This window comes from Protopterus annectens, chromosome 1.part0, assembly GCF_019279795.1.
Source record: "Protopterus annectens isolate FY-2018-M chromosome 1.part0, PAN1.0, whole genome shotgun sequence".
Classification (NCBI taxonomy): domain Eukaryota; kingdom Metazoa; phylum Chordata; order Ceratodontiformes; family Protopteridae; genus Protopterus; species Protopterus annectens.
This window is the reverse complement of record NC_056725.1, coordinates 1,731,174,952-1,731,197,837: the sequence shown is the minus strand read 5'-3', so window position 1 is coordinate 1,731,197,837 and position 22,886 is coordinate 1,731,174,952. Positions and strand designations below refer to the sequence as shown.

Below are 22,886 nucleotides of genomic sequence, written 5' to 3'. Positions count from 1 at the left end.
ATAAATATGAAAGTGTTTATTTAAATTGTTAAGGCTGCACATGTGTTTTTTTGTTGCATGTATACAGCGTTTTATATACAACTTAGTTATATAAATATTAATATTAGTGTACATATATTTTTAGAATGAGTATTTTAAAACGTGTCAGTAACAGTGCTATTGCTTTAAATATAACTATGTGCTTAATTGGAGATGCTTGTGCATTGTCTGTAATTAGTTCAAAATAGCTGTAAAACTGCTTACCTGGTTTTTATCTTCTGTGTAATAAATTTTATGATCGATTTGGCTGTGGTCTGGTACCTTCTTTTTCTTTTTTGGATAGATATTAAGTAAGCTGTCATGCAGCCAATGCATTGAAATATTTATTTTCTTCTACACTTCATTTTGTCTTGACTGGACTCTCACAATGACAGTTTGGCACCCAGGGCAGCGTATTTAATTAAAGTTACAGTTTTTCTGGTTTTGAGCATAGCTCCTCTCCTTTCTGGTTGGCTGCACCCCTTCCCATTGACCCCACCCATTCAGCTGTCCCCTGCAGTCCCCCTTTGATTTGAAGTCACCAGCCACCACTGCCTTTACTACTATCATATTGAAAAGCTACTTGTGCTATAGACCTGACAGGGTATATTTCTTGTCCATGAAATAACTTTCATCACAGCCTATTCTAAATAAAAATAAAATCAAATGTCCAAAGAATTGAAAGAGCAATGAATAAAGTATTTCTGCATGCAACTTCCTCTACTGTCCATACCCCAGCATCTCAACACACACTACTTCCAGGACTGCATAACAAGGGCAGTAAAATAATAACTTCCTCACTCATTTCTCAATAATCTCACCCCAACACAGAAACCTTTTCATGAAGCAAGGAGGAAGATAACATCAGATCCCCTTTTCCACAAAAAGTTGACAAACTTGTATGAGAAGATAAAAATACATAAATAAATTCTTGATCAGACATTTTTTGTTATACCTGGGTGTGAGAAAAATATCTACTTATATAACAATATTTGCAAATTCCTTTTTAGCCTCACAAACATGGGCACCTGCAGGCAGGTGCAAGGGGGGTGCACTTGCACCCCCCTGGAACAGGTGGGTGGGAGATTAATTTTCTTTTAATAACCAAAAAAAAAAAACATTTTTAAAGGGAGTTCTTCTTTAAAAACGGTCTTGTAGCTTGTTGGTCCGGTCGCATCACGTCTGTGCATGCAGACGTCCTGTTCCTCTTCACCCGTGCTATTTGAAATTACTGTTCACGTTGTTTGGTAAGGGAATTGTGTTGAATGCTGCAGTAAGTAAGGGAATTCCTCGCCCACTCTATTTCGCTATTGCTTTTGCTTATCTTCACGTCAAGTCAGGTAAGGGAATTTAGTTGCACACAACGCTATGTACACATAGAGGGTATTCCGAGACATTTGCTGTGTCATGGCACAACATTAAGTATTAATGATTCTGTGTTGTGCTGTGCTTTGATGGTACCATTAAGTTGCCATTGGTTTTACAAGGAAGTGAGGGAATATGCAACATTTCGGTGGCAGAAGTGACTTGAAAATGTCTTCTTCCAGCTATCAGTGATTATGCTAATACTCTAGATGTTTCAGTATGTGCCTGTCTAATACACTTGCAGTAGGTTTGTTCTGCCAGCAATGCTGTATATAGAACAACTTTGTCAAAATGCATAGTCTGTTTTTTAACCTAACACAGTGAGTAACATACTATTGATAACTCTGAACTATAATGTTATTACTGGTAATGAGATTATTCCTATGTGTCTTACATGTATAAAGATATAAAGAATTAACTTTATAACTTGAAAAATAACTATTATACCATTTTAGCATTTCATGATGTGAACCCTAGCTCTCAAAGAATTTTAATTATCATCATGTCACTGATTTAAATATTTCACTTCCCATATTAGTGAAAAAGGACTACAAGACTGTTCTGTAAAGAAAGACCTAGAAAGCTCTATATCCATTTTCTCGGCCTGTTCCTCTTTTCTTTCACCATGTATGAGTCATGAGAATGTACATTTCTAATGCACCCTGACTGTGTTTATAAGAGGGAGATATGCCTTCATCCTGCTGCTTCCACAAATCTCTAAAGTGGGGAATATGTTTCCCTTCTACCATATCATGAGTTAAATTGAGTACTACACCAAAAAGATGAACTACCTTACCAAATGCGGTTTGTATTCCTTGCTGAGTAATGAGATATTGTTTCACATCCCCATGAATGGATACTATAATAGTTTTGATATTAAGGATTTTCTTTTACATACACACTTCCCCTTTATCAGCATGACCATACTGCCTGAATCTAGCAGTCCTTGCATCTCTGTGAAACTATTTAAAGCTGTGCATCTACTTATGTTTGCTACATTACAGTAACAGGATGCAGATTTATTTATTCTAGCAAATAATTTATTGTGCTCCCCAGACATGGCATTATTAATAGCAAGCTTTTCTGAGGTTGTAGTTTCATAGGTATAATATATTACTACTACAAGGGTGTTAAGTGGATATAATGAACATTACATTTTCTCCTTATATAATCCATTTCCAGCAAAAGTATCATCAGAATTGTGAAGATCATAATTTTATATATATATATATATATATATATATATATATATATATATATATATATATATGTGCACATATTCAGTGTAGATTTTTAAATGTTTACGATGTATTACTAAAGAAAGGAGCATGATTAATATTTGAGACACTTCACCCAAATAGATTAAGTAATTAATTAGTAACGACATTTAAAATATAACAATATTCTGAAATGGAATTTGTACCTATTAATTGGGTTATTATGAAATGGAATTTGTACCTATTAATTGGGTTAATGTTTATTCATTCATTCACCTATTTGAGTTTGAGAGATTTTTGTGTACTTGTTTAATTAAATTAATCTCACTATTAGGCTTTAGCTTGTTTAATTTTGTCATCTGCTGGTCTGTTCCCATGGAATTCCTAGCAGTATTTAATGTACATTATTTAAATATAGTTTTACAAGTTTGTAAGGGCATAAATCAAGGTGCCAGTTAATTTGAAAAAGTTTTGATAAAGGTTATATATATATATATGTTAGTTTGCTTTATTTATTTTACTTCATGTTTATTTCATGAAACATTTTGTGTAATTGTCTAATCTCACTATTAGCTTATTTAATTTCCGATTACTTTCTGATTGTTTCCTCTGGAATTCTTAGCAGTATTTATTGTGTTTGATGTAAATATGGTCCAAGAACCTCTTGAAGGTATGCAGCCAAGTTGCCAAATTATTTTTTAAAAATTGTGAATAAAGGTTATATTTTATGAGCTTCATATGAGCAACCAAGATGTTACTAATATCAATAACTATGTGAACCCTTTTTATTTATTTATTCATTCATTCATTCATGTATTTATTTATATATTTATTTGTGTACCAGGGTAGTGCACAAATCTCAATGTTTGTAAGAGGGAGGTAGGGGTGTATTTGTGTGTGTAAGAAGTAAGCAGGTCTGTGTGTGTATAAGTAGGTAGGTTGGTGTGTGGTGTACATGTGTAAGTAAGAGGGGGAAGGAGTGTGTGTAAGGGGGGTCATACCTCGCAATTATCTAGATGTTTGACTCATATTTTCAGTTAGTTTCTCATAAAATTATGTTGTTTTTTTCTGGCAAATCATTCAGGATTGAAATCAGAAAATAATAGCAAACATTTGAGTTTTAGATTTTATATCCTTAGAAAATGCATACTAATGCAAACCTTGTTGTCCTATCCACTTTCTAAGGAGTTAGGGTGATGTATGTGTGTGCTATACCTTTCAATTCTACAGATTTTCACAGAATGTCAAGATTTTTGCCTTATATTTTTGATCTGTTCTTCATAAAATTTTTTTTTGACAAATCAGTGGGATGAGCTAAGGATTAAAGTTGCTAAATGACATGTATTTGAGTTTCAGACTTCATGTCCTTTAGAAAATGCATTCTAACACAAATCCTGTTATTCTAGTAACATTCTAAATGTGTCCCTAGTTTTGGGCCTTTGTCCCCAACATTATAACAGGCTTTGTCTGGATTTCTTGTGCGAAGAGATTGAGAGGTGTGTGTGTGTGTGTGTGTGTGTGTGTCTTTATGTATAAGAGGGAGGTAGCATATCCCTCAGTTGTCCAGGTTTTTGCAGAATGTCCTCCTAAAAAGCATTGAATTTACTAAATAATAACAGGCATTTGAGTTTAGACTTCATACCCTTTAGAAAAATGCTTACTAATGCAAATCCTGTTCTAGCAATTTTCTAGGTTCATGAGAGCAATATTTATAATCTGCCCCTATTTACTTTAGGCTTTGTCCAGATTTCTTGCACTAAGAGGTGTGTGTGTGTGTGTGTGTGTGTGTGTGTGTGTGTGTGTGTGTGTGTGTGTGTGTGTGTAATGCCCTAGTTAGAGTTAGCAGATGTAATTTATTTTCAAGGAATTGTGAGCTTCAAGGGAGGAGAAGTTTACTGCTGCTCATGCCAAGTCTGCTTAAAATGTGCAACTGTTTTGTTTAGCAAATGGTATCACTACTGTGGTACAGAATTTTAAAGCAGTGTTAGCAGCACAGCAGGTAGCATCTTTGCATCTTTATGTAGAGGGCTGTAGGTTGTAGTCCCACAGCAAGTTGATTTTGTACTTTAAGGGGGGTAGGGTGCTGCATTCCTGAGTATGATGTTCTCTGGATGAGATGCCTAGAAACTATGAATCTGTCCAGCCATTTCCTATTGCAATATACCAGCTTACTATTTTTAATGTAACAGAGGCAATTTATTCTTTGAGGGCAGCAGGCACTGAATTTGTAGATGAAACCATGAAATATAAAGTTGTTTTCTAGCAACAACCTTTCCATTAGTTTCAGATATCTTTAATGTGGAGTTATTCAGATGACTTTTACTTCTGCAGAGATTGTGGATATTGACTGATATTGGTGGATTGTAATGGCAGACGTTTGAGTGGCCTTTTATGGTTGAAATGTTCTGAACTGGGCAGTTTGTCATTATTGGTTTGTATGTTTTGTTTCATTGCTTAGTGGAAAAATGTTCAAAACTGTAAATTTAAAACACACTAACAAGTGGTGCTGTATTATGTAAGGGATATAATTCAATTTATATATTATAATTAATACAATCAATAAGGTGAATCAAAGAACATTTGCGTGGCCCTAAAAAATGTGTGCAAGGGCCTATGATTCGAAAACAGTCCAAAGGTAAACTTAAACCTGCCACTGGCCAGATGCATTTTCTTTGAATGTGAGTTTCAATGCCGTTTCAATGAATGTGAGTTTCAAAGCTAGAGAAGTTTTAATGCTAAGTCTGTTTTCATTGTAAGACTATTGCTTTGTTTAGGTTTAGTAAATGTCTGTCGGTGTTTGTGCTATAAAATTTGAAATAAAAGTTGTAAATGAAATCCAAATATCTGTAATTATTGCAGACGTTAAGCATAAAACACTATATAGTAAATCCAAAAATGACCGACAGAAAGGACCGAAAACCAAAGCAGTGATTGAAAACTGGTAATTTATTTCACAACAACAGAACAAAAAATAACATCAAGCGCTTTCGCTCTGTTAATACCAAGCTTTATCAAGATACAGACATATTGTAATCTGTTCTTTAAATATTTGATTGTCAAGTCACCCGACGTTGCAATTAGCATACTTAATAAACATTAAAAAAGGTGCTGAAATCATTAAAATGTAAAACAGTAGTACAATCTTATAAAAAACACACAACACTAATCCCACAAAATACAAAATGAAATGCTGTGAAATTATTGTTAAAAGCTAGTAAATAATTGAATAAATAGAAATGTTTCAACACGTTAAAATAATTGAATGTACTATAGGGTTAATAAAAACCCCTAAAAAATAAAAAGTACATAAAGATCAACGATATGCCAATCAATAATGAATAAATAATAAAAGGATCAAAATTTAACTAGTAGCCACTAGTTGGAAAATTGTTACTAAATATATAAAAAAATGTTTTTTATTATTAATACAACACACCAAATGAATAATTAACTGACCCTTCCTAATCAAAAATGTGTTGGTTATCCTGTGGTCTAAAGTCAAGCCACCCTTAATTTAAGGATACTATTAATATTTATATTCTCATTTAAGGCCAGGAGGTTTCCCAGCGTCTAACCTGAGCTGCCATAGGAGCTCTCTGTACTCCAACCTGGTCTCCCAATCCCCACCTCTAACGTCTGGTACTACTTGCTCCAAAACTATAAATTTAAGTTCCATATTGGGACAAATATGAAAATGTTTGGAGACAGCATTGGTTTCCTTACCCTTGGAAACGTCATATAGATGTTTGTATATCCTTCTCAGTGGTCTTTCAGTCTTCCCTATGTAATAACTAAAACAGTGCATACAATAGCCTAAGTAGACCACCCCTTTCGTCCCACAATTAAAATGATGGTCAGAAGTGAAAGTAAAGTTTCTAGATGGAATGTAAAGGGTGCGGTCATTAAAAATGGCAGTGCACTGTTTACAAGCTCCACACTTATAAGTACCTATTTAATGCTGGACCCGAGGTATGTTTTTTCTCAAACAGTTCCTTCAAGTTAACGTCCCTTTTCCTGACAAATCTGGGACGTTCCTGAATAAACTATCAATTCATCATGTAAGGTAAGACGTGGCCAATGCCTCAAAATGACGTTTTCCACCTCTGAAGAGTTGGTAGAAAAGGTATAAATAAAATTGTTGTGAGAATCAAACTGGTCACTGCGTCCCTCTTGGTCACCCAAAGTAGATCCAATTCCTAATAAAGGGAAATATTTATGTTTCCTATTCTCGAGGACTTCTTGTGTCAAACTATTAATTAATGTAACTGGGTATCCCTTTTCAAGAAACAAAGTTTTCAAAAAGTGAGCCTCATCCATAAAATAGTCTAAGGTGCTGGACATCCTAGATGCCCGGATAAGCTGTACTTAGACTATACCCTTCTTTTGGTAGAAGGGGTGTCCGCTGTCAAAATGTAAATATGAGTTGGAAAAAGTAGCTTACCTATAGTCTAGATTGGAAAGTGTGTTTGGTGTGATCTTTGGAGAGGGTCACATCAAGCTAATTCAGTTCTTCATGGCTAATGTTGTGAGTAAAGGTCAAAAAGTGGGTAGTGGAATTAATATAGGCCATAGACTCATGAAAAGTGTCCTCTGTCCCATCCCACAACAAACAGATATCGTCCAGATACCTCCTATAATGGACAATATGCTTGACCAAGTGAGATGTAAAAATAAAATTCTGTTCCCAGTGATGTAAACCACTATGTACACTGAGATTTGAACAGTGTCTATGACAACTGGGGAGAAATATTCAAGTAATGGGACACTGGAATGGCTGCATGGGTGGGGGGCAGCTGTGTGGATGGAGGGGGTGGGGCTCTGGGTTTGCACCCCCCACTGAAAAAAATCCTGCGGGCACCCTTGCTCACAAATTGCAGTTATCAAGAGGTCATAGCTAATATCCATCAAGTCATACATAGGCATGGTCTTCATGACCTCTTCTCCTACTGCACAACTGTCATTCTGTCCAGTGAAGGCCTTGCATTTGGTTCTGTCATAGTCAAATGGCTCCAAGTGGTCTGAACTCACTGCAGGATAAACACAAAACAACAGTCCTTCCCCTTCAAAAACAAATGTGGGTAATTACTCTCTCCTGTATCACCCAAACCCTTTTATTTCTTCCTGATGTGACCAGTTGTTCTCCTGTTAATCCAGATTTACTGAGAGTGATCAATTTAATGTTTGCATTCTACTGTGGAACAAGACTTAAAAACCTCTGTCTGCCAAAAATCTATTGCTGGTCTTCCCTCTCTCCCCATGTTTCCAACTGCCTGTCTGCGTGAATATATGGCCCTTTGCACATGAAGAAAACATATTTAAAATGTACATGTTAAATGGATTACCCTGAGACGATAGAGACAGAATGCAGAAGAAAAGGTTAGAGATAGTAGCGAACTAGAACAACTTCAGACATTGTAAAATAGTCCATGGTGAAAATAACTTTCATCACAGCACATTCCAATGAAAACAATGCATTAAATGTCGAAACAATTGAAAAAGCGATGAAACAAAGTGTTTCTGCATGAGACAAGCCACCCCCCCCTATAAGACTCATAGTATACTTGAAACATCTGGACAGCAAAAACAAACAATTTCAATGGACTGATGCTTTCTTAGTACAGAGAAGCAATCACTGTAACATCAGGGACATACATCAGCAGGACACACTGGCAAAACCAATGAATCCAACCCGTTACTACTGAAAAGTAATTGTTAACTTATTCAACCACCACCTAAAATTAGCTCTGCCCTTATTAAGTCCTTTACTGACCTTTCAAAACATCCTGCCAACAGATCACATTATCAGGAACAGTAATCAATTACCAACCCCCTACTCCGAACCAGTTCAAATGACTGGCATCCAGGAATGATTGGCTGTTTCATACAAATGCTCAGAAGGTATCCACAACTAATCTTGATGCTGGTACAAGTAAAATGACTGATGTCACCTCGGATGTGGCTCTTATAGGTTCATACTAGGCTATCTGCCCTAGGGCATTTATAAGCCTAGCCAGAGTGTGTGTGGCTTTCACCACCCCTTAGGATGAGAATACTATACCCATTAGTTTGCTGTGCCTCTGTCCAGCAGTGATACAGAGATGATTCCCGGGGTAAACTTACGATCTCCCATCCACTCGTCAAGATTTCTCTTGAACAGAGTCAGTGAGGGGCTCTGCCTCACATGGACTGGGATTCTATTCCATAGTGTAGGGAGTCTCTGGGTGAAGAATCTGTCCCTCCAGCACGTCCTATTTATATCCGTGTTGAGGTTTAAGTCTCTTGCTCTCGTGGCTCTGGTGGATTTGGATTTTTTGAGGTGGAGCATGTCCATTAATTCCAGGTTGGACATGGCCTTGGCCTTGTATGTCAGGCACAGATCACCTCTGAGCAGATGTTATGCGACTGAATAGAGCTGGAGTTTCTTCAGTCGGGCATCGTATGACATATGTTTGAGCCCCTTTATCCTTTTGGTGAGGAACTTTTGGGGTCTTTCCAACTGCTGCAGGTGTCGGGTAAGGTACATTCCGAATGGGGCGTTGTACTCAATCATTGGTCTGATAAGTGAAGAGTACAGGGGTACAATGACCTCTCCTGATCTGGATGTGAATCCCTTCATGATCAGGTGGGCAATGTAGAAGGTCTTCCTAACCACTTTGGCAATGTGAGTGTCAAGAGAGGTTACTGTCAACTTGGGTCCCCAGGTCCCTGATAGGGATTACCACCTATGTGGTAATTAGGGGTTACCTTGTTTTTCCCAAAGGGTATGACTATACATTTTTTGGCATTTAGCTTAAGGCCATGGCTCTGGCACCAGTTATCCATTTCTATGAGACCTTTCTGGAGGATGTCTGTGTCTGATGGAGTGTCAATTATGGTGCCCAGTTTGCAGTTATCTGCAAATTTTGTCAGCCACAATCCCCCTAGGTTTGCCTGCACTTCAGAAAAATAAATGCCGAACAAGAGGGGGCCCAGGACTGAGCCCTGTGGGACACCGCTCGTGACCGGCTTAGAGTCTGACATGGCACCAGCAACTCTAACCCTGTGTGTTCTGTCCTTGAGCCAGTTTGCAACCCATCTTGTGACATATGGGTTTACATCTAAGCTGGTGAGCTTTTCTATGATGCCCGAGTGGGGTATTGTGTCGAATGCTTTTGCTAGGTCAAGGTAGGCTGTGTGAACTGCCTTACCCTCATCAATGGCCTTAGTGACTGTTTCAAAAGTCGACCAAGTTCAAGAGGCAGGATCTGCCCTTGACAAAGCCAAATTGGGTAGGATCCAGTGTCTGTAGGTCCCCAATGTCTTTATTTATGAGTTCCATTATGATCCTCTCCATAGCTTTGCAGACAAGGCTCGTCAAGCTTATGGGGCGGTAATTTCCAGGGTCCGTAGAAGCACCGCCTTTGTGGAGTGGGACCACAGTTGCCGTACGCCATTCTTTGGGTACATATCCTGTAGTAAGGCTAAGATTAAACAGCAGCCTTATGTGGGGGTTTAGTTCCTCATTGAGTTTGTGTAGCACACAGCCGGGGACACCGTCCGGTCCCATTGATGCTGTGTTTTTTGCTTTAGAGAGAGCAGCTCTCACCTGGGCATCTGAGACGTTTGGGAGGCTAGACTCTGGTGGGATAGATATTTCTCCTTTTGGGGGGGAGGGAGGGGAGAAATTTGCACTGAACCTGTCTGCCAGTATGTTGGCAATGTCTGTGGGTTCAGTGATTTTTTTATCATTTTGGACTAATTCTGAGCATGGAGTTTCCACCCAGGTTTCTAACTTAACTAAAGAAGGCTTTATGATTGTCTTTTGTGTCATTAGCGATTTTTCTCTCAAAGTTGGCCTTGGATGATTTTATGAGTGATCGTAGTTTTTTGCTAGTATTGATCAGAGATGCCTTCCCATTTAGGGATTTTGCTCTGACATGTAGTAGCTTTCTCCTCTTGTTGTAGAGTTTGTTTATGGCTGGAGTCCACCAGACCGGGCGCCTGCCTTTGGTGGAAAAGGTCTTGATTTTATTAGGGATTGCTTGATCCATACATTCCTGGAGGTGCTCGTAGAAGGCATTTGTAAGGGTTTCAACAGCGTGGGTTGTGGTTTCCACTGGCTCGGGGGCCTTGAAGGATACCACTCCAGTCTTAAGAAGTGTGAAGTTTGCTTTTGAGAAGTTCTTCACTGTGGTCTTTTTTGCTGGGGGTGGGGGCGGGATGTGGATCTCCAGTGAGATTAATTTATGGTCTGATCTCACCAATGAGGGATATACTTCCGGTGTGGAGCATTTTGTCCCCATGTTTGTGATGATCAGGTCTAGTATATTTTCTCCTCTTGTGGGAATGGTGACTAGTTGTTCCATAGCATTTGAGTTTATGAACTCAAGGAACCTTTGGGCTAGGGTGTTGGGGCTTGAGTAATGCTCCCAGTCTATGTTTGGGTAGTTGAAGTCACCCAATATGATGGTGTTTGGAGAGACATTTATACTCTCCAGTGTCTTCAGGAAGGCTGTGTGGGTTTCCTGAGTTTGAGAAGGTGGTCTGTAGCATGTTACAAACTGTAGGGCAGTTTTACCTATGGTTAATTGCACCTGGATGGTCTCCGATGCTTCGTGCATTGCCACTAACCTGGAGGTGTGGGCATCCTTTATGAATATGGATACTTCCCCTCCTTTTGTAGTTCGGTCCGGATTTTGGGGCCGGAACGCATGATATGAGGTATAACCTGATAGTGCTGGGGTGCTCTCAGGAGCCTTGAACCAGGTTTCAGTCACAGCACAAACATCGATGTTCTCCATATTGAGGAGGGCTTTGAGGGCGTGCATCTTGAGGTTTAGACTTCTGACATTGAGCAGTATTACCCTTAGTTTTTCTCCATTTTTGTTTTCTAGGGCGGTAGGTTTATCATTTGAGCCTTGCCTAAAAAAGGCACTATGGGGGTGGCAAGAGCCTTTGCCAATATCTGGAAGCCCAGGGGTGACAGGTGCAAGCCATCCCTTGCGAAGCAGCGTGGCTTGTCAAGCATGTCATCCCAGGCAGACAGACATTGGATAATCCTTAGAATGACACCAGTAATTAAGCCAATTATTAAAGCTGATCATTTTGTCTCTGTATTGTGGCATCATTCTTGGTGAGGGTAGGATACTGCTCAGGGTCAGGGTCATACCGGCCTGGGCTACATAATCTGAGAGCTCCTCTATGTCTCTTTTCATGTAGTCCAGGGAGGTACGTCTCAGGTAGTTCACACCGGCATGGACAATGACGGAGTCATACTTGTACTTGCTGTGGAGTGACCTGAGTGCTTGTGTTATGTGGCGGATTCTAGCGCCTGACAGGCAGCTAACTGTGATCTTTTCCTTGTTCATTCTGGTGAGTGGGACGTCAGTGTGTCTGACTATGGAGTCACCTATAACAAGTGTGTCTGGCATTGTGTTTGGCCTTAAGGGCTGTGACTGTTTAGCACACTGACTTTGAGAACTATGTGTTGCATGTCTTATGTCTTGAGGTGGCAGTTGCTTGGGTGTCTGCTTTGGAGACCTCTGTAGTTTTGGTAGATTTTTGATCAGTGCCTCAGAGTATGTCTTTGTGTGTTTATGTGTTTGTTTTGCAGTTGTGATAGTTCTATGTGAAACTGGGTTTGTGGTGTGCGTGGTTTCCTTCTCCTCCTGTCTGGTCTTGCCAGTCCTGAGTTGAGAGAGCTCAGCCTCCAGTTTGGCTATATAGTTGCATCTCTCACATGTATTTGTGTTTTGTGGGAGAAGGAGTGGGTTGTCTGTGTACATGAGGCAATTGTAACATTGCCTCAAGATGCCCAGATTCACCAGCTGAACAGGAGAGGACGCTAGCAACTGACCCTTCGACATGCTAGAAAAAGTGAAAAAGTTTGCTGTGTAACTGAGTCAGAAGGGACCTATAGGGAAATCTTCTTTTCTGGTCTCAAGATAATCCACTTCCACTGTCACTGAAATGTCTTTCAGATGCTCTGCAGTGACAAATATAAAATTACTACTTACAGTCTCTAAATGAAGACTCCTAACTGGAATGATTACCCATCTGCATAGGTGAGTTTACAGTGGGGAACTAAAAATTATAGACCAATAACTTGCCTTTCAGCGATGTATAAACTATACACTGGAATTGATGTTGACAGAGTCTATAGTCATTTAGAAGAAAATTCATGGCAGATTGAAAAAAAGGGCAATAAAAGAAAGTCATATGGAACAAAGAATCATTCGCTGTTAAATAAAGTCATAGTGGAGAACTGGAAAAGGGGGAAGAATTTAAGTATGGCATGTATTGATTACAAAAAAGCATTCGACAGCATCCCACATTCATAGATAAAAACTTAAAATTGTATAAGATGCACTCCACGCTGGATTGACTACATTACAGAAACAATGGCAAACCACTTTGCAATTAAGCCATGACAAAGGACAAATTATTATTCCAGGGATAAAAATTCAAAGGGAGATATTCAAGGGTGACTCTCTACTGCTGCTATTCTGCCTTGCCCTTAACCCATTAAGCTGTCTACTTAACAGTTTAGGCCATGGCTATAATTTGGCTCCTAGAAAACAACAAAAGTGTAAAGATTTATATTCCCTTCTTCGATGGTCTGAATCTGTAGAGCTCATCAGATGATGAACTGAAAGTACAACTGCAGGTTGTCAAAACTTTTTCAGATGATATAAAATGTCATTTGATCTTGATAAATGTGCAAAAGCAACCTTTAAAGCAGGAAAAAAAGTGCAGCACCAAGAATCAGTTTGGGACAAGAATGTGAGATAAAAGAACTTAAGAACTTGAGCAAGAGGGAGTGTATAAATCCTTGGAAGTGATGAAGGATCATCAATAAAACGTGAACAAGTGCAAATAAAACTTAGTAAGGAGTACTTTAGAAGACTTAAATTAATCCTGAAAACAGCATTGATATCTAGGAACAAAATCCAAGCTATAAACTAATTTGCTCTTCCTTTCCTAACCTACAGTTTTGGAGTGACTGACTGGCCCCAGAACATGTTGGATAGATTAGACAGGAAAACAAGAAGGATGCTTTATGCTCACCAAATGATTTATAAAAATCAGTGCTTACCAAGATTATATATTCCCTCTTCTGAAGGAGGGAAGGGTCTCCTTGAACTTAATTACATGTACAGATCTGAAATTGTGGGACTCCACACATATTTGCTGACCTCACAAGACCCAAACATAGTGAAAGTTTTGGAACATGAGGAGGATAAATCTAAGATATCTTCCCTGCTTAGGCTAGCAGAAGCATATCGGCGTCAAGAAGGAATGGAAATCAAACCACAAGTGGATAAAAACCAGGCAGCAACTGAATGTGCCAAAAAAACAAAAAAACAATATAAGGTGAAGGATCAGATGAGAAGGCAAGAAATGTGGAAAATGTACAAACATAGTTGCAACTACAGAAAACTTCTGGAAGAACCTCATGTTGATCAGGAACGAACACAGGAATAGTTAAGGAGAGGCAAATTCAAACCAAGAGATGAAAGGTTAATATCGGCAGCACAAGATAGTGGGCTACGTACATGTTTGTTTACAAAGTCCATTGAACATGTGGGAGAAACAGACAAATATAGGTTTTGTAAAACAGAATTGGAACAGTCGCACACCTCATTGCTGGTTGCGACATACTAATGGCAGAAGGACTGTATACTGAAAGGCATAATAATGTGACAAGACTGTTGCACTGGGTATTGAAGTGGCTGAAAAACACTAGAAACATGAGCCACAAAGCATTATAGAAAATGGTATTGAAGTGACTGGAAACATGCGCCCCAAAGCATCATAGAAAATTATGTTGTCTACATCACACAGGATCATCCATTACCGGTAGTTCAAAAGATAGATACCAGAAAACTGGATATAGTGGTCCAAGAAAAGTAGACAAAAGTAGCATTGATCATTGAAATCGTTACACCCGGTGACTACAGTGTCCTGCATACCGATAAAATATCGGGATTTGCAAGCAGAAATGAGAGCAATGTGGAAGAAAGATACCCAGATAACTCCAATAGTAGTAGGAGCAATGGGGTCTTATAAAAAAAAAAAAAAGAGTCTACAATCATATTTAGATATGCTACCAATACATGCAACTCCATACATTACTGGGGACATTGCGGGTGCTGCTAAAACAATACTAATTTCATGAACTTTAATCGTAATTTGACTTAGATATGGGTCCACTCCCATCATGGTATTAGAAACCAAAAGACTTGGAGAAATTAAAAAAGGGAACTAAATGTTATAGCTTAACCTTCAACATTTATTTGCTAACAACCAGACCAACTGTATGGATGTCTTTGTCTTAAGATAAGATTTGCCACTTATTAAGGGATCATAGGCGAGTACTAGGTATTGACCCTAGTAGGCATTTTAAGCCTTGCCTTGGGCAATGTGGTATGATACAGTTGTACAGGCAAAGGCAGATCAAAATTTGTGTTGCAAGTACCAGAGGTCTACAAATTTGTATCGACATGTTATGGGTGTTTTCAAATACAGTTTGTTACTACATGGGTGTTGGCAGGGAAGCTTAGGAAATGTAAAGCTGTGAACATACCTTTCTAAGATGCATGTTATCCAGTGACGTGAAGTGTGGATTAACCTTTGTAAGGGAATGTTGTTTTAATTGTGGATTTCTATTAATTTACATGTGTGTATGGGACCTGTGACAGAAGAATTATTACATTAAATTACAAAAGGTACACATTTCTACTACCTGTGCCATTAAGCATAAACTCAAAGCCCATTGATTAAGTACAATATGACACCTGAGCTGCACATGGCATAAATAATACCCTCTCCACACAAGAGCTTTAAGCCACAACTCCAGCAATGTGAAAATTAACATTTGTTTTGTGCTGTGTGCATTTCCTGTTATAAGGCTCTGTTGTTCTCTCAAAAAAAAAAAAAAAAAAAAAAAGGATGTGAAAATGTACAGTTTTCTTTAGTTATTCTCTTGTAATGCATTACTAACCCAGCCTTCCTCTCACACCATCTGCATCTTATTTCTTCCATTCCTCCTCCTAGACTATCCGGACAGACTTTTGATGGTATCACAGTCCATTTCAAATATGGCTATAATTTATGCATTTACATACTACTGTGCAATATTTCACTCACTGAAAGAGGTGCCATTAAGTTTCTATATTGTGGATGCATGGCCACTCACTCTCTCGCACACACCTTTTAATTGATGGCTTTTTTTCTTAAATTCACATTGCACCAGGCACTGCATGCTGTTGGCTCCTTCTTCACACCCCACCCTATTTTAAAATTTTGCTTAAAAATGACATCTGATAACACAACACTTTGCATATATCTGCACATTTAGGATATATATCCCTGTTCCCCCTGCAGAAAAACACGTATGGAGGCATTCCTATGCACTAAGACCTAATACGATCATTGATTTTACCATCCTTGGTTACTAACCCTTAGGATTTTAAAATTCTGGACTTACACTAGGACCCTTTTGCTCCTTCTCTACTGTCTTCTAATTTACTGTAGTTCCCTACCATTTGCTAAAATGCAGCAACTAAGCCTTTAGGCATCTTTGCACCAAGGACACAGCATCTGTGATGCACAAACATCAGTTATACTGTGGCTAGGAACACCCAGCCATAGATTTTAGACTGCTACAAGATCTCTATTTATCCAAGGAAGAAAGTGCATGTCACTTACATATTTAAAAATTTCCGATGCATTACCTGAAAACATAGCCATGTAATCACATACCCCGTTTGGGGTTTTATCCTGTTCCCACCAGTTCCAATAAATAAAAAAACAAAAACAGATATCCAAGAAGGTGACACAGCTCATGTATTACCTCATAAAAAGCTGTGTGCATCTGCAATGTATCAAAAAACTGAGATGGAAAGCTGAAAGACTGACACACACACACACACACACACACACACACACACACACACACACACACACACACACACACACACAGTTCTTACTACTCATCAGTTCTAGGGTTTCTGCTACTCAGAAAACAAAATATTTGCACCCCCCCCCCCCAGCATGCACATTGCTATGACTCATTTGCTGTGGAGTCACTCTATGCCAATCTCAGCTTCCCTCACCCCTGGCAGTATTGATAAAATAGGTTTTTGGGTAAACCTTTGCCATCTCCTCCACGGATGCACACATAACCAAGGTAATGGGTAGTTACAACAACATGTACAGTTAGTGTAAACTGAAAGGAAATCTGTACATGTTTAGATTACTTTTTTGTTTTGCAACTCACAGGTTCTGAGACTTTTGCCAGCCACAGTAGCACCACTGTTAAGACTGACAAATTAAATAAATATTGTGGTAGCAATCTCCCTCCCATTTCCTTGGATATAAACTACTGCACATAAATCTTTATAGATCTGAAAATGTGTGACTGTCTTCACTCATAGAAACAGCAGTACTTTCATGCAGTATAAGTTACTCAGAGACAGAAGTGATAATATTCCAATTTTCTTTTCAGGAAAAATAGATGTAAATCACAAACATGAGCACTCGAGTATTGGCAAATAATGTACTCATCCTGGAGTCTGTCCTTAAATGACAATCAGCTATCTGGTTTTATAGACTGTTCTTTAACCAGAATGCTTTAAATTTTGCACACACACACACACACACACACACACACACACACACACACACACACACACACACACACACACTATGACAGAATCACAGTAAGGAGCAGAAATGACACTTAAAAATCAAACGTACAATTCTGAATGTCATCTCATGATAGGCAATTTCATTTTTTTTGGAAAAGCATAAGTCAGTGTTCCTGCTCACAGATCAGATAAAACCAATTGTTGTATTTTTGCAGCAAGTAACTGCTAAGAAGTTTCTGCCCTAGTCGCTACTACTGCAACTATGTTTACTTTTCTCAGTACAACAGGCATTAAAAGCTAGCTTGCCAGGACATGGCCCACTTAACTCACTCACACTGATAACATTTTATTGCAATAGGAAGATGTGATTCCTTGATTAGCAATGTGTACAGGCACCATATCCTTCTAACAACCCACATTTATAATACTTAACAGGAACAACACAACTTTATTTTTCACTCATGTAGGAAGAGTCTGTTATGAGATCATGCAACACAGAGCTGAATGACTGAAAAGTGCTATGGCATTGTACACAGTTCTGAAACACAGCCCTTCCTTCCTTCCCTCTGACCTACACGGGTTCCTACATCACCCTCTCTGTGAACTAACTAGGATAATAAATAAAAACAGAAGTTGTTAAGCAACTAGTTGTTTACTGTCTCTTCCAGCATTACATAAAGTTGAGCTGACTATGAGATAATATCCAGTCTGTGTGTCTCTCTCTCTCTCTCTCTCTCTTTTACATCAGAACAGCCTCTTCTACCATTTACAGTCTGAAACTAAAGAAACAAACTACAAGTCAATACCACTGCTGTGGACTTACCATTTGACGCCAGTGTAATAAAAATGCCCACACAAATAAAAATGTTATTCTTCCTGGAGTTGGAAGGATTCCAAGATAACTGTACTATCTAGTGTTGTCCAGCATACAGAGCACACATCCATATGGTTCTTAGGACCAAAGAGAAAACCCAGTGAGAGAAGCAACAGAAGATTCTGGTATTCTTGTGGAGACACTCGTTTCCAGTCAGTAATTCACAGAGTTGTTTCCTTCACAGATACGGAGTAATTAAATGAGAAACAGATTAGAACTAAATAGTGCAGAGTGTGAAGGCCTTTCCTGGTTGTTTTTTTTTTTTTTTTTAAACAATGACTGAGCTTGCAGCTGTAGCTTGCCACTTTCTAGCCCTTCCTTTCACAAACACTTTTTCCCCTTCTACCAGGCATGTCATTTCCACCACCAGTTGCTAAGTACCAAATTAACACCAAGTGGGGGGACTCAGGAATGGTTGATTACTAGTCATGTCTACCAATGGGACTGTTCACACTTTGCTGAAAACCCCCTCTTCCAACCATGGATAGCATTTGTGGAACTATCCCCACCCCCACCTCATCCCTTGTAATCAGACCCAGCCCAAAGCTGTTGTTTGAACAGAATAGACAACCATTACTACTTTATCACTTGTGTCAACAACTAAAACATCATGACCAAGGTGGGGGTGGGTGGTTCCACAGTGCATAGAAATTACTGCTGCTGTTTCTTTATAATGAAGAAAGAAAATCATTAAATATCTGACAACACACATGTGGCCCAGACTTCTCAGGTTCTCATACACTGCCTGTCAGAATTAAATGTTTAAATTTACACTGTCACATAACTGTTATCTTATTTATTTAGTAAAAAAATACAGGTTGGGGGATAGGAAGAAGATAAAAAAATCTGAGCAACTTCATTGAGTATGGTTATAAACATCCAGGGGGGAAACTAAATAAAATAAGCAACAGCTTTGAGGTAATATATATGACAAGCAGTGGACATCACTGTATAGTAGTGCTAAGGTGATGGCAATGTTATTGAAAAAAAAAGTTGCTGTTTAAATCAGATATGGATCACCTGACTAAACTATGGACTGATCAAAGCAAACGAGTTTAAAGCATTCCACTCCCCACACACACCTCCACCCCTCATTACTACCAATTTCCCCAGCTTGCACAACTTTAGTGGAAAGGTTAAAACTGCACTGATAACATCAGGGGATACAACTTCAGAGTGCTAGAACTATTATGCTCATGTTAGAAGAAGCATCCAGATAAAGTGGTCTAGTTTGGAAGCTGTAATAGTTACTGAAGGACAGAGTGAAATGTAACCAGTTCAATAGACTTCATAACCACAGTCTGCACTCTGCTATTCCTACCATTTTCTCAAAATTATTATTTTTTGTATATCTAATGCATCCTTAAATTTTGTATTCTTTGATCCTACTAAATTTCTGTACTCCTGATAAAACATCAGAAGCCCCCCCCCCCCCCCAAGAGTATGTAGCTTTCTGAAGCATTTTTTTAATTTCTACATTGGATATGTGTGTGTGTGTGTGTGTGTGTGTGTGTGTGTGTGTGTGTGTGTGTGTGTGTGTGTGTGTGTGTGTGTGTGTGTGTGTGTGTGTGTGCACTTTGTGAAGTCATTCTACATAGAAACAAACTGACAGTACATAGGGACTGCTTGACTGGAATATTCACATTTTTAAGATCTTCCATAACTAATAGAGTGCTTTTCCATCTTGGTCACGAGTCTTGAGAATGAGTTTACATTTATCCCTTGCAAACTTGAATTTGCTCACTAATTCTGAACACAGTATCATCTCATAAAAGTTGTTTCACTTTTCCATTACTTATTTTAAACTTTTTTATTCATACTTATCCTTATATAGCTTTTTTTGAAAACGGAATTCTTTTTCCCTCTCACTTTGAGGATTCTCTTGAGATGTCTGTTTGCCATGCATCTCTTCTCTCTCTCTCGCTCTCTCTCACTATTTTTTTTCTTCTAAATGTTATATCTAAGTCCATTTAATCTCACTTTTTGTATATGTTCTTATACAGAGAGTAAACAGCTTTTTGCTGCCCCAAATGTGGGTCCTTTCAAACATGATGTTTTCAAAACTGCATGTTCTGCTCCAGGTAGGGGTCTTGGTATTGATCTAGGAAAAGGGACTTCTACTTTTTGTTTTCTGCATGGTGGTGCTAATTCCTGAGCATATTCATGAGCCAGTGGTGCAGCATCTGGTTTGAGTCTTGGCTGGAGAGCCTTTTGTGCAGAGTTTGCATGCCCTCTCTGTGTTTGTGTGGGTTTTCTGCAGGTGTTCCAGTTTTGTCCTACATTCCAAAGGCATGCAATAGGTAGACTGGACACTCTAAATTGGCCATAGGTGTCAGTGTGCATGCAAGCATAGCCGGCCTTAGGCATAGGCCAACTAGGCGGCTGCCTAGGGCGCCTCTCTAGCAGGGGCACTTTTCCAGTATTTATTTGGTGTAGGTAGACCAGGACGGGGGCACCAAGTGGTGTGGTGGGGATGCTGTGGAGCCAGTTTGCCTAGGGCACCAGTTGACCTAAGGCCGCTCCTGATGCAAGTGTGTGGTGTGGAAGAACAGCTACAGTAGGGCTAGACACCCAGCTGTGGATGGATGGATGGATTCATCTCCCCCCCCCCCCCCAGCCTTGCTTGCTGCTCTGTAACATCATTAGTTTACCTTGTACTCTGATATGACACTCTCCCACCGTTTCCTTTTTCAATTTTATGGTTCCCCTCCTGTGGTGTTTACTCTTGCTAGTTTGTGTTTCCAACTTTATATTTATCTGTAATGATTTTAAAGCTAACAAATCTAAAACAATCCTACAGCTCTGCAAAGTGTTCTTTTTATCCTCCCTTCTCCGTTTTGTATACCAATCATGTTGCTTGTTATTTTGTCAACTTAAAAATATTTCTCTGTGGCCTTCCCTTGTGCAGCATTTACTGTAAAGTTATTAAAATAAACTTAGCCTATTAAGGCACTTTGTGGTACCCTTTCATCTACCTGTCTGTCTGTCTATCTATCTATCTCCTGTTTGTGAACTAAGTGAACTGGTCCAAAAAACCCTTTCAGCAATGCCCTGGGTCATTTAGGCAAGGACAAATACAAATACAGACAGCACTAAATTCACAAAAAATGCAGCAAGTGAAATACAAATGCTTGAATAAGACTCATTTTGCATTGCAGAGTAGGACAGCTACCCAGACATTTGTCCAGTAGTACGATTTGTAGGTTATGCAGTCTTGTAAGATGTAGATAGAGGAAGTGTCTATAAAGTGAGAAGCATGTGAGTACTGCATCAAAATCAAAATAAGGTAGAGAAATGCAGATCTGTGTGTGTGTGTGTGTGTGTGTGTGTGTGTGTGTGTGTGTGTGTGTGTGTGTGTGTGTGTGTGTGTGTGTGTGTGTATGTTGTTTGTCTTTCGGCTTTTCCCGGTTAGGGGTCGCCACAGCAGAACTCCGGTTTGCTAATGATTGGCAGTAGATTTTCACGAATGCCGAGGTGTCAGCTCGACATTCAACCTGCCCATTTACACATATCTTTCGAATACCCACCCAACCACGGGAGGACATGCAGACTCCACACAGAAGGCATATATATATATATATATATATATATATATATATATATATATATATATATATATATATATATATATATATATATGTGTGTGTGTGTGTGTGTGTGTGTGTGTATAAAAATATATGTGTGTGTGTGTGTGTGTGTATACATATATATATATGTGTGTGTGTGTGTGTGTGTGTGTGTGTGTGTGTGTGTGTGTGTGTGTGTGTGTGTGTGTGTGTGTTTAGGTATTAAAGGCATCAGCAATTTGTTTGGGAGTCTCCTGGGCTATTCCTGATGGGGTTGGTGTCATTCAGTGGCCTGGATGTAGAAGTCTATTGATACCTGTCCAGAATTTTGCAGTTTATGTTGGTTAGTTTGTTGAAGTTGAAAGAAGAAGTTTCTTTTGTCTAATAGTATTGATGTTTTAGTAGTATTTCTAAGCTGTTTAAATTTTAAATGATCAGCTGGGTCTTTAGTAGTACGCCATTTGGCCCAAAATTTGTTTCTAAGTTGTATTTTTTGCTTAGTTTCCTTTGTTAGCCATGGAGCAGTTTTTGTCCTGTTCCTAAGAGTACAAGTGGGAGCATGGTAGTGCAAGATTTCTAAGAATTTGGAGTTGAAGTATGTCACTGCGTCCTCTAGCTGGAGGTGTTTTAGGGGTGACCAACCGCACACACTAAGTTAATTTTGGAAGGTTTCAGGGTTAAAATGTTTATTGAAATGAGTGGTTCTGTAAGCGGTAGGGTAGGGAATATTAGTCTTTTCTCTAATTATATATGTTAGTGAGTGATCACTAATATCGTCTGGTAGGTTGCCTGCTTTATATGTCAGGGACTAAGTATTTGTTAAAATCCAATCTAAGGTGCTTTCTTTATTGGTAGGTTTGTGGATCCTGGTAGGAGCGGTGATAGTTTGAGGAAAGCCATGTAGGTTTATATGGTTAGTAGGCTTATCAGTATTAAACTATTCCAGTCTATATTAAAGTCACCAATCACTTGCTAACTCATTACCACCTGTATCCTCCAATCTGCCTTCCTCCTCAACTAACTTACCACCTTCATTTCAACTACAACCTGTTCCTATACCCCTCATCTGTACCCTTCTTCACAAACTCAAACCATCTACCCCCTCTGCTAACCTATTACCAGCCAAATATCTGCAAATGGCAGCAAAAGTTATAGCCTATCCTATTTCTATCCTAATAAATAGAACCATAACAGAAGGTACCATCCCATCCATTTG

General features: G+C 38.9%; 1 protein-coding gene across 2 annotated transcripts in view; it reads right to left on the bottom strand.

Moving 5' to 3' along the window:
* SASH1 (SAM and SH3 domain containing 1) overlaps positions 1-22,886 on the bottom strand; it is a 1,700,050-nt gene that overhangs the window by 1,271,812 nt on the left and 405,352 nt on the right. The window contains exon 1 of one of the 2 annotated variants that reach the window (XM_044068881.1): positions 18,054-18,452. The exons of the other annotated variant lie outside the window; for it this stretch is intronic. Within the exon in view, the coding sequence (XP_043924816.1) occupies positions 18,054-18,056 (3 nt within the window). The 5' untranslated portion in view covers positions 18,057-18,452. Of the gene's footprint in view, positions 1-18,053; positions 18,453-22,886 lie in introns of those variants that run through there. 2 annotated transcript variants of the gene reach the window in all.